This window comes from Thermobia domestica, chromosome 1 (genome assembly GCF_964235325.1).
Source record: "Thermobia domestica chromosome 1, izTheDome1.hap1.1, whole genome shotgun sequence".
NCBI classification, from domain to species: domain Eukaryota; kingdom Metazoa; phylum Arthropoda; class Insecta; order Zygentoma; family Lepismatidae; genus Thermobia; species Thermobia domestica.
Genome location: NC_137454.1, coordinates 314,117,353 through 314,130,567, shown reverse-complemented (window position 1 = coordinate 314,130,567; position 13,215 = coordinate 314,117,353). Strand labels below are relative to the sequence as shown.

At 36.8% G+C, this 13,215-nt stretch overlaps 1 protein-coding gene across 2 annotated transcripts in view; it reads left to right on the top strand.

The window, feature by feature from the left end:
• LOC145662438 (uncharacterized) overlaps positions 1–13,215 on the top strand; it is a 193,978-nt gene that overhangs the window by 143,331 nt on the left and 37,432 nt on the right. The window contains exon 12 of one of the 2 annotated variants that reach the window (XM_081728013.1): positions 12,088–12,277. The exons of the other annotated variant lie outside the window; for it this stretch is intronic. Coding sequence (XP_081584139.1) covers positions 12,088–12,277 — 190 coding nt within the window. The remainder of the gene's footprint in view (positions 1–12,087; positions 12,278–13,215) is intronic. 2 annotated transcript variants of the gene reach the window in all.

Genomic DNA, 13,215 nt, shown 5'->3' with positions numbered 1-13,215 from the left:
GCAGAGTGCAAGAAATTTTAAACTAAAAAATTTTTCGAACTAAAAAATTTTAAACAAAAATTTTCAAACAAAAAATTTTCGAACTAAAAAATTTTGAAACAAAAATTTCAAAAAAATTCGAACTAAAAAATTTAAACTAAAAACTTTCGAACTAAATTTTCAAATCAAAAAATTTTCGAACAAAAAATTTTCGAACCCAAAAAAATTCGAACTAAAAAAAATTAAAAATTTTTCGAAAAAATATTTTAAACTAAAAACTTTCGAACTAAATTTTCAAATCAAAATTTTTCGGACTAAAAATTTTAAAAAAATTTCGAACCAATTTTTAAAAATAAGTTTCGTACTAAAGATGTAAACCACATTTTAAAATTTTCAAATTAAAAATTTTTTCGAACTAAATTAAAAATCAAATTTTGGACACTAAAAAAATTCTTTAATTATTTTTTCGAACAAAATCATGTAAACCAAATCTTGAATATATTTTCCACCTTAAATTTTCAAGATTACCATGATTTGAAAACAAGTGTTCAGGGTTTCAAGAAATAATAAAACATATTTTTTTTCAACTTGTATTTTAACGAAAAGTATGTGCTCTTCCTATACATGTTTATTAACATAATAAATACAGGATCTAATTAATGAATATGTTGGACGCGTCATCATCTTTGAATGTTGTAGACGTATCCTGTAAAGAAAAAGAAGAAACGACGGATTACTTTAAGAATTTCTTTTTTCTGAAACAATAAAAATGAGTCAATATTGATAAGAGAGAAATAAAACTTACTCGTAAATGATGGATGTGCTTAGGCTCATCTTCCCCCTCCTCGGGTACATTTCATCCACTGATGGTGGTTTACGAACTTTTTTCTGGGTACTGCATTTTTCTAGGTGTTGCTGCTTTGTGGTTAAGGTTCCTCCTTGGATACGAGATGACTGCATTTTCTTCCACTGATGGTTGTGTTGATGGTTTATGAACTCTTGTGGGTACTTCATTTTCTTCTTGGTGTTGCTGCTTTGTGGTTAAGGAGTGGAAAAAAAGGAAAAGGAAAAAAAGAAATGGCGGCCTTATTGGGTGTTTACAGTTTTTTCTTCTTCATCTTCTTTTTCCAGTTCCATCTTCTGTTTTTTAACGTACCCGTACGGAACCGTATCGTAGGAATTGATTTCTTTAAATCGACGTTTTGTGTACTGGATACTGTACATTTTTTCTTCTTTGCGTGTGACGATGGTATGGTCTTTGGTCCTGCATATCTTATGGGGGATAGTGATGGTGACTTGTCCACGGCATTGATTTGTAATCATTTCTTTTAGCGTGTTGAAATTTAATTGTTGTCCTGCATTGTAATTTAATGTAAATCCTCTAATTTTGCATATGTAACTGGTGACGTTGGTATCCGGATTGTATATTTCTAGGCTGTAATTTTTTGGTCCTCCACTGACAAATGTCTTGATGTATGCTCGTGGTCCATAAGACTCCATCTCATTCGATAAGCATCCCAAGTACGTTGAAGGTTCAATGGTTGGCTCTCCAGGCTTCTCCGTAAATATTACAGAATCCGTGTCGAAATATAAAACACGTTCCTGCAACATTTCCAGGTACTTGTACAGTTCCAGACGTGCCTGACATGTTGTAAATGCACCTAACACGACATTGGTGTTTCGGTTTTGAACAGGCACATGTTCATTGTACTCCCAGAACGCATACAACATCGTATCATTGATGGGTACAATTTGATGGAGTTTAATGTCGGGGGAAGTGAGTTTTTCATAAAATTCTTCCGGCCGATCAATAATTGTGGTCTGGCTAAAGTTTGTACGCTGGCAAAGCTTTCCCCATAGAGAGTTCCCACAAAGCTTAGATAAACTTCTTCGTGCAGGATTATTTTCAATTTTGGACGGATCCAATGCAATACCTTCACGCTCCAGGACGGTTTGTATGAATTTTGATTTGTCTTCTTCGGTCACACAGGAACTGGGCCAGCCAGACGCTTCCATTTTTGATTTCAAAAATGTATTGATATATTCCGTGAACAAGCCACCTGTTTTCGTGATGGGATCATATTGTTCAACGTCATAATCCCAAATTTCAAAAATTTCCACTGGTTGATATCCTAATTCTACTGCTTTCTGGATTTCATATGATACCCAAGTTCCAGTGAGGCACCGCTCCTGGTCGTTGTGCGTACACGTTGCTGTAGGGTCTGGGTTCATTTCTTCGGCACACGCAGCACACAGTGGAAAGAGTAGTTTCTTGTTACATCGGTAAGGCAGGAGACCATGATAAAGATGGCGACTTGGTAATATCGTCATTTTGATTAGACCATTGACTTTATTTATTGGTGGTATATTTTCATCACCCTGTAGATAAATTCGTGGATGGCCTACAGGGTATTTAGCACACTTATTGATGTAAGGATAAAGCGAGACAATATCGAAATATTTTATTACTTCCCCCGCTTTTTCGTCGACTTGGTGGTACAATTTCACGCAATTGGTCCTTCCTCCAAAAAAGCTATCTCTTGGATTTAATGGTCTGCGGTTCATGTACGGGTGATTCTTCAGATACGTCGCCATTGCAGGATTTTGTTTTAAGAACTGATTAAATTCGCACTCCCACATTTCATGTACAATGTACCCCAATTCACGCAGTCTTGCATTTTTTCTTTGCGTTCGTTCATAACGGAATTCCATGGTGTCTTCTGGATTGCTGTAGATGGGCTGATTACGGCCTGTAGTAAAACATACTTTACACCCGTGGTAAAAGCAGCCGGCATGCTCGTAGACGTGCTCCTCTAACGTCTCAGGATCTTGGTAGTAACCATCAACATGGAATCCCGCAATAAACACTTCTTTTTGTCGGGCCGCATGTAAGATTTGTTTTTCTTCGGTTTTTTCAATGTAGGCCAGCCATTGCATTGCAGCGATCGATTGGGTACTTCTCCATCGATAGCCATGTGCCGGTAGAATTCCAATGGTGTTGGGTTTAAGGAAATTCCGGCGGAATACTAAATTGGAAGCACTGGCAATCGTGATCGTCTCCAAGAAGGGATTCACTTTGGTTTCTGTTTCAAATGACGTCATAAACGAAACGCATGCTTGTCGCAGTACATTGACATCTTGAATACAATACTTGAGAATTTCTTTCTGGAAATCAAACGTGTCATTACGATGATCGTTGTACCACTGCATGAACTTGTTTCTGTCTTCGACGGGCATTTCATCTGCACCATAATACTTTGTTTCTGGAAGTGGTCCAATATACGATTGATTCTCCTTGGTGTTGAAGAAATGCGGGAAGTAGCCTTTAGTTGCGGGTAAATTGAACGCTTTTGACAATTTACTTAATGCCATAGGTAGGAAGTTCAACGAGTCAATGAACGTCAGATTATTCAACGTTAAACTCAGTATCTTGGTCCCATTTAATATGACGTCAGGTCTCCATTGGCATTGTTCTACCATGGTCTTTAGGATGAAATGTCCATCGTATCCCTTAGCGTTGTGAGCGACACAGAAAATCCTATTTATATTGGGACGCCGTTCCCGCAAGTACTGAAGAAAATCATAAACTGGATCCTCTCCTTGGAAAATATGCTGGCGCTGACCACACGTACTGCAAGACTGCTGGATATTATTGTTTTCAACACATGCATAACATACTTGTTGTGCAACCAATAAATTTGGAATGTGTACATACGTATTATCGCCAATATTCGTGTCCTGCATAGATTCTATATCATAGAATATCAACAAGGCTTTCTTTGCGTGCATGAGTGAAGGAACACCAGGTTTCAAACATTGGCGATCGGGAAGCATAAAACATTGACGGGATCCTGGAACAATCTTCTTACAAACATTGCAAAAGATCTCATTGCAATCATGAAGGCGTTGTCCAGTATGCACAAAAGAATAAACTCTGTAACATCTAGTACATTGCTGCACCATTTTGCATATAGGTTCCCCTTGATGATATACAATATTACGATGATTATTAAAACATTGTTCGCCGTAAAATTGACGATTGCAGTCGTTGCATAATATCAGCGTTTGGTTCTTGTCGCATAGGGGTCTCTGTAAACATTTGGAGCACGTTACAGGACAATTTTTTACATGTCTGTTACGATGATCATACTTTTTATGGCACGCCTCACAGTAGAAATTGGTTGCAAAACAAGCAGTTAAGGATTGAATGATGTCAAAATGGCCAGCCAAACAAATCAAATTTATGGGAGTGCGATTTTCATCATTGGGCCCCTCGTACATGATGTCATGACCTGTGAAACTAGTATACACTGTAATTTTATATTCTTTGAGGTATGCCTGGAATTGTCGAATTTCATTTACACTGGCACCATGATCCAAATTCACTCCTGCATTTGCACATAATGCATTCACTTCATCGTCCACAACACATTTTGATTGATCTTGATATTGTCTATGTCGTTTCACATCTACATTCTTGTATTTTTTCAGGCCAATAGCAATAACAAGGGCGTACGCCAGGCACCTTGAATCTTGATTTTTTACACGTACAATCCCTCGCTTGCAACGTAACAATTCTTCATTTTGAAGTACTCCTTGCCGCAAACCACCATAGCCACGTGGAATATCGACACGATGGAAATGAACAGTGAATGGTTCGTGCAGGAGAAATGCATTGTTACTTTGTAACACTCTTTCAAAGGAGGCCCACATCGTTTCCAGTGTCAGGTTTCGCGCTTGGCGAAAACTCACCCAAAACGGTTTATTCGTGTTCCGTGGCGATATTACGGATAAACCAACCATCGCCTCATCGTCGACATTGGCTAACAAATGGTCTAGCATTGCTTGGAAACTGTTGTGTACATACTGTATGATATCGGTTCCTACGGGCGGTGCGTTGAATTGAATTTCGAGCATTCTGCCCTCAATGTTAAATCGTCTATAATGGCGAGTGATTTCATTGCGAACAGTAAAACCCGATTCGGCCATGGTTAAAAACAGGAGAAAACAAACAAACAGGTACGGTAAAACAAATATGTAATGGGAAAAAAGGAATTATGCAGCGTGAATTTACTACAAAAGAAAAGAAGAAAGAAAAATCTTAATCACCTGATAACATTCATGATAAATAATTAACTAAGTAATTCATGTAAAGGTCCTAAGTTTGATTCCTGGCGGTGACGTTCAGAATCTCATTATGAAAGCACATGTACTAGAAATCAAAGTTTTTTTAAAAAAAATAATTATGTTACTGAAATGAGTGTTTTATTGTTGTCAAACTCGAGACCATTACATCAGCATATAACTGACCTATCATTCTATAGTGATAAAAAGAATGCATGAATGAATGTTTCATCAGTGCTGAGATGTGACAAAGTACGCGTCAGCATTTTTTTTTCCACTCACAACGACCTTTAAATGATGCGTTTGCAAGTTGAAGAGATTCATCAAGCATTAGCGTAACACATACGTAATTGTCGAAACAAAATCTGTATAGTGTATTTTTTTTTTTATTATTGTGACTAAGCGGTTAGCGTACATGGTTCGGACGTGGAAGGTCCTGGTTCAAGCCTCGGTGGTTTGCTTTCCACGTCGGGGCATGTCAAGCCTATTCTGTAATTTAATATTCTCACGCGTTATCATACATTCTTTTCAAAACTAAGCTAAATGGTTGACGTACACGCCTCATAATACATAAACGTACATAAATCGTCTATAATGACGAGTGATTTCATTGGGAACAGTAAAACCCGATTCGGCCATGATTAAAAAATGAAAACAAACAAACAGGTACGGTAAAACAAATATGTAATGGGAAAAAAGGAATTGAGCAGCGTGAATTTGAGTTGATTTTTTGATTTTTTAGTTTAGCGCCCCTTTCAACAGCGAGGCTATATGAGACGTGGACCTACTAATTAACGTGGAATCCGAACTACATGACCTCCCCGCCCGGAATCGAACCCTGGTCTCCCACGCCAAAGGTACGTATGCTAACTGCTTAGCCCAGGAAATCATAACATTCATGATAAATTCTTAACTAAGCAATTCATGTAAAGGTCCTGAGTTTGATTCCCTGGCGGTGACGTTCAGAATCTCATTATGAAAGCACGTGTACTAGAAATCAAAGTTTTTAAAAAATAATTATGTTACTGAAATGAGTGTTTTATTGCTGTCAAACTCGAGACCGTTACATCAGCATGTAACTGACCTACCATTCTATAGTGATAAAAAGAATGCATGAATGAATGAATGTTTCAACAGTACTGAGATGTGATAAAGTACGCGTAAGCATTTTTTTCTACTCACAACGACCTTTAAATGATGCGTTTGCAAGTTGAAGAGATTCACCGAACATTAACGTTACACATACGTAATTGTCAAAACAAAATCTGTATAGCGTAAATCTTTTTAACCACATATTCATACACTCGTGGCTAAGCGGTTAGCGTACATGCTTCGGATATGGAAGGTCCTGGTTCAATCCTCGGTGGGTTTGCTTTCCACATCGGATCGCTGTCAAACCTTTTCTGAAATTTAATATTCTCATGCGTTATCATACATTCTTTTCAAAACTAAGCTAAATGGTTGACGTACACGCCTCTGGCCCATGTTCAATCCCAGGTGATTGCTCGAATATCACGTTAAGCTGAAGGGGCCGCTAATGCTTTCAAAGGGAATCGAACCATATTATTCTCAGACATAGTTTCTGAAATTTTGTAATGTATTCTTTTCAAAACTAAGCGCACACATCTTTGGCCATGGTTCAATTCCCGACGGGTGCTCGCTGAAGGGACGCTAAACCATATCGTTTATCGTGCTTACTTCTAATGTGTGGAGGTTCCTGATTCGTACTCCCACTTTCCCATTCCACTAATTTCTTCATAGTCTAAATATTTCGTACTAAAAGTAAAACAGTGTATGAGTGATCCACCCCCACAAATATGAAATAAAATGATTTTCGAATCTTGTGTGAAAAATAAAATCTCACTGAACTTACCTCAAATTCAATGAACACAAAGTCGGTGCAGTAAAGCTTAAATGAAGACACTTCTAAAAAAGCAGATCTTCTTCACACGATAGTTGAGAGCGATGTAGGATTTGAAAAATGAAATTTAGATTTTTATTTAGGTCGTTGTGAAAACGATGTCACCGTCAGCCAATCAGAAACGAGGAAATTTATAAAATGACATCACAACGAACCAATCAAAACGCTCGCTGCTTTTGTCATGAATCATGAACCAAAACGATGTGTAACAATCGATCGTGACGTCATTCACGTTTCTCAATAGTTACAACATCTAGTATCGCAATTCCGATGCCAATTCCCTTCTGCCAGGATCATGTCACTACTTGTCGTAACTGTGACGACATTTCATTTTCATCATATTCCATACGAGAATGTCAATGTTTGCTTTTTTTCCATGAATCATGCTGACACGTTCGTAGTAAAACTAAAGTAATGCGATCCGCTGACGTTTGCATTTTTTCAATCATATGTGCTTCTATGTCGTCACACAAAGAAGTCTATCAGCATTTTATTTTAATCCACGAACGAAAGCGTTGCACTGTCAGATTTATTTTCTTAAAGTATATGTGTATCCTTTTCAAGAACCATGGTTCGAAACCCACCAAGCATGATTAAATCCGAATTCATTCATAGCTAAGCGGTTAGGATACACATCTTTGGTTTGAAAGACCTGAGTTCGATTCCTGGAGAAACATTTCTTAGGATTTTTCTAAAACTTGGTTTCAATTTCTAGTTCGAAAATTTTAAAAGTTTAGTTCGATAAAAAGTTTGATTTGAGAAGTGTTAGACTGTCAGATTTATTTTCTTAAAGTATATGTGTATCTTTTTCAAGGACCATGGTTCGAAACCCACCAAGATCGATTAAAACCGAATTCATTTAAGCGGTTAGCATACACATCTTTGGTTTGAAAGACCTGAGTTCGATTCCTGAAAAAAACATTTCTTAGGATTTTTTCTTAAACTTGGTTTAAATTTCTAGTTCGAAAATTTTAAAAGTTTAGTTCGATAAAAAGTTTGATTTGAAAATTTTTAGATGTGATTTACATCTTTAGTTCGAAACTTTTGTTTTTAAAAATGTTTTAGTTTGACAAAATTTTGTTTCAATTTTTTTTTAGTTCGAAATTTTTTTTGGGTTCGAAAATTTTTTGTTTGAAACTTTTTTGTTTCAAAATTTTTTAGTTCGAAATTTTTTTTGGGTTCGAAAATTTTTTGTTTGAAAATTTTTTGTTTCAAAATTTTTTGTTTGAAAATTTTTGTTTAAAATTTTTTTTAGTTACAAAAATTTTTTTAGTTCGAAAAATTTTTTAGTTTAAAATTTCTTGTACTCTGCGGAACCGTTTCGAAAAGAATCGGAGCAGTTTAGGTAGAAAAAAATCTGGCAACACTGTTTCTATTAATGAAGCGCTTACTGAGCAATAAATCGCTTAAACTCACAACAATGTGTTATAAGAAATCTACAAGCGACACCTCTCTTTCACCATTGTTACTTCCAGAGACATAGGCTACTAATTCAAGGACAGGATCTCCATCAAGGTAAAAAAAGCTGGTAATCATCTTATCTGTCAAAGAGAGAACGATAATATTTAATGTAAACTTCAGTACAATATCATACCATAAAAGGGTTATTTAAGGATGGGTTGAACCCTCCACGGGAACTTTAAGGTACCAAAAAGGATAACCATTAAAAAAATCCAGGTCGAGGGTGATCACTGTCATACCACTCTGAATGTCTAGCATTGGGGTGAGGGTAAGATTATGTGACTTCTATCCTCCAATCAAAATTGAGGTACCAAAACATTCATCTTATCCATAAAATGAAACAAATGAGTGAGGGGTTTTCCCATGTAATCTGTTCACCGTGTGATGGGTCTAAAATCATGTGACCTCTATCAACCAATCAGAATCGAGATACCAAAGTATACATCAGAAAGGACACCCTAATTTCAAAAATCCTAGGACCTAAAATCACGTGATCTCTATCATCCAATCAGAATCAAGGTACCAAAGCACTCATCTTACCCATAAAAGGAAACGAATTAGTAATGGATTTCCCCGCAAGGGTAAAACATGACGTCATACCATGTGACCTGTTCAGCGTGTAGCGGGTCTAAGATCATGTATCGTAGTACCAAAGTACTCATCAAAGAGGATACCCAAATTTCAAAACCCAGGGTCTAAGATCATGTGACCGCTATCAACCAATCAAATTCAAGGTACAGGATTCATCTTACCCGTAAAAGGGAACGAATTTCAAATATCGCAGGGTCTAAAATCACGTGACAGCTATCAACCAATCAGAAACACACATCTTACCCGTAAAAGGGAACAAATTTCAAAAACCCCTGGTGAGGGATTTCCCCGCAGGGTGACTCATGACGTCATACCACGTGACCTGAAAATTTGAATTTCCCGCGTGGGCGGGGCCTAACGTCACGTGACCTCTCTCAGCCAATCAGAATCGAGAAATTTTTGCTGACTCGGCTCAATATACGTCGGCCACTACTACTGTATGTGGCAAATTTCATGTCAAAACAGCAGTAAATAAGAACAATAAAACAAAAATAAAACTTTCTCATTCATTTAGCAACATTTTGTTTTATTAATTCTAATTTCGTATTTTTATTTTTTTCCCTATGAAATTTACCACAAATATACATTTCCCAATTATACACATAGTGTCAGTATTGAAAAACCCTGCAAAATCATTATCAAGTTATATTCTTCCAGAAGACAGTTATAGATATGCAACAATCATTTTGGACATGAGTGTACATATTTAGGGGTTGATATTACATTAAAATCCGAACTCTAGTTATAAGTTTTTCACATTGGGCCCACAGACGTGTTAATCGAACTATTCTTAACGGGCATTATTAGCTGCTTAGTTATTTTTAGGTCATTTTCAAGCATTTGTAAGTCATTCCCAGATACTTTCCTTCTATATGGCACTTAAATCGTACTGACAGTTGTAGAAATGTACTGCGTATGTATCGAGTGCAACATTACTGGTGCGAATCCGCCATGATTTTCATTGAATTGCTACGCTCCTTTTCTGCTGTTTGCCGACTGCTCCGAAAGACTACTTTCCAGCGGCGAAGCCGGCTTATTTTATGCGCCTTTCCGGCTATTTGCCCACTGCTCAAAAGGACCTCTTTTCGATATCGGCTTTCCAATTCTCTCACAGACGGCATCCGACCTCTTGCCTCCATCGAAAACTGGCCCTTTGCCGACTGGAAATCAACCCTTCAGAAAGGCAAATTTTTCACCGTCTTTTACAGTAGCTTTGCCTAAGTCTGCCTCTGTGTTATGATTTCTCGGCAAGGGCACAATTACTAGTTCTGAAAGTATATAATACTTGCATGTCCCATTCAATTTCTTCTTTTTGGCTGAGAGTGCTGCAAGAAAGCAAAAAGGAAGAAATTTTTATACTGGAACACACAAAAAATGCAAGAATTATACTTCAAGAATTAGCATGGGTGCTCCTTGTCGAAAAATCATTGCATGGGGGAAGACTTACGCAAGACTAATGTAAAAGATGATGAAAATTTTGCCTTCCTGAAGGATTGATTTCCAGTTGGCAAAGGGCCACTTTTCGACTACGGCAAGAGAAAGGCGCATAAAATGCGCCGGCGCCACCGCTGGAAAGTAGCCTTTCCGAGCAATCGGCAAACAGCAGAAAAGGGGCATAAAATGCGCCGGCGCCGCCGTCGAATAGTTGCCTTGTCGAACAGTCGGCAAACAGCCGGAAATGAGCATTAAATGCGCCGGTGCCGCCGTCAAAAAGAGACCTTGCCGAGCAGTCGGTAAACGGCCGTAAAGGCGCAGTAAATGCGCCGGCGCCGCCGTCGAAAAGAGGCCGGCATAAGGGGTCGGCAGAGGGTCGGAAAGAGGCCTTTCCGACTGTTTTACCGACTCTGATGGCCGGCAACAGTCAGCAAAGAGTCAGCAAGGGGCTTTTTTTTTACGATTTTCGACTGCTTGTCGCCTCGGCAAAAGGTCGACAACTTTAAACAAGTAGATCGTCGTGCCACCGTCGACAGCGGCAATCTCTCTTGCCGACCGCGACTTCCTGATGGGTTAATAGGCCCTGTTCAACGTCTTGATATATTTTTATATTACTACGTCGATATTTCAATATTTTTCAACGTTATTTTCGATATTATTAAATATTTCTCGAGTTTTAACAGTTTGGTATTCGACATTTTGATATTTCGATATTTTTGACAATTCGATATATCGATCAAGTTTCGATGTTATCTATTTTCGATCCGGACATAAGAGATTTAAAACTTGTAAATGTCTATTTTTATTAAACTTTTAACAAAAGTAGAGTCATTTAATGTATAGTGGGAAATACTTCAGGCTAACTGTGCAGAGCATACATATGAACATTTGAAAGAACAAAGACACAATTAAATACAACGTAGGGATCTATAGTATTCTCGAACTGTGAGCAGATTTATGGAAAATAATAAATAAAACTACTTGTTTTGAAATTGAATACAACAAAGTTGGAAATACTTGAGAAGAGATGGAAATGACAATAAATAAATAAACGGGTTAGTGTTTTGCTGAAAAAATGAACAGGGGGTGAATGTGATAAAATGCCAGGTGGAAGTTGAAGACTATAATTAATGAAAAATATATTAAAGGCAATAAATGTTCCGAAACAACGAAGAAATTAAGGGAAAGGCATAAATATTGGAAAATTGCCAGTTCACAGCAAAGCAAACGAACTTCTAAGGAGCCATGCTATTTGACGTTAAAAAGAAAAGAAGAGATATTTCAGTTACTGATGTTTCTAGAAAATATGATTAGATTTGCTCTTGTGTTAAGGAAGAACAAGGAACATATTTCCTAAACTAGGATTGTTTCAGAGATCAGAGAAAGAAACTTTAGCACAAGAGAATTTAGTAACATTCATTAATTCAATCGCTAGTTTGAATTACATCGTCCCTTCCTTAATAGTAGCACAAGAGCTAGTAATAGAATAACAAAAAGCATAATAATATTATTCATCTATGAATCGTCTTCTGAGTTGTAAGAGTCATACTTAATATGAAACACTTAATCTTTTGTAGTACTTGGTGTTCTTCCATTACGCCGTATACCACAAGTGTCAGACATAGCAAATATGGCTACTTTCTTTGAACGGTATGATGTAATAAAGAACATGGAAAGAGATGCCAAAATGAAACAGAAAGCTAAGGATGCTGACCCCTCAATAAAAATTCCACCACGAGATAAATCTTTTGAAACTACTGCCTTATGGTAAATTATTTCACATATTATGAATTACATCATAGGGTTAATTAATGCTTCTAGCACGATTAGATTTTAATGAATGCTCTCCCCCTTTCTATATGAAAGACTGCTGCAGTGAAATGTGGTAACAGACTCATTTTTGCATATTTTTTTAAATTTATATAAGTTCATAACATTTGTTTTTAGCCAGCAACTGAAGCATAATGTAGAGGCAAAATGACAGTCAGAGATCGCGTTTCTTTACAAAGTCATCTCAGGTAGAAGAAAATGCTTATGAAAATCTGGATGGAAGGTCGTCATTAAAAGGGTAGAAGCTTATGCTTTCAATCTTGTCATTCCAAGTCTGTAATCTTACGTTTAGGTACATTCAAGGAAACTAGTTGGAATCCGACAGGGTTATTATTAAGATTAAATCAAGCTTGTCATATCAAGAATACTAGCAGCTTGTTACCTGATCTTATTACAGATTTGTCAACTGAGGCTTATTTCGATCTTCCCGTTTCATGCTTGATACGTCTAGTTTATTACGAGCTTGTCAATATCAAGCTTGACATAAATTTAAATTTCTTTTTGCACGTGAAAGTGATCGTTCTGGTTGGTTTCATTTACTATTATATGTATGCTAAATTTATATTATTTATTATAATAATATAATAATAATATTTAGTAATTCTTTATATGAAATTCAATTCTGATTTCTTTTGCTTCGATTGTTATCTTAGGGTTTTACAATTACATTTTTATCGATTTTTTAAAAAATTATTACACAAAACAGACCCTAATATTGTTTTAATCACTAGATGATTTCTAACAAAAGTTTCTGGAAGATCATCAGAGATTTCTCGTATCAGTAGTCTTGGCACCTAACGAACACATGTTCTTCTGTAGTTAATCATTTGATAGTCTGTGTGATCCAAGTACTTGCTTTAGTTATGCATCTCTAT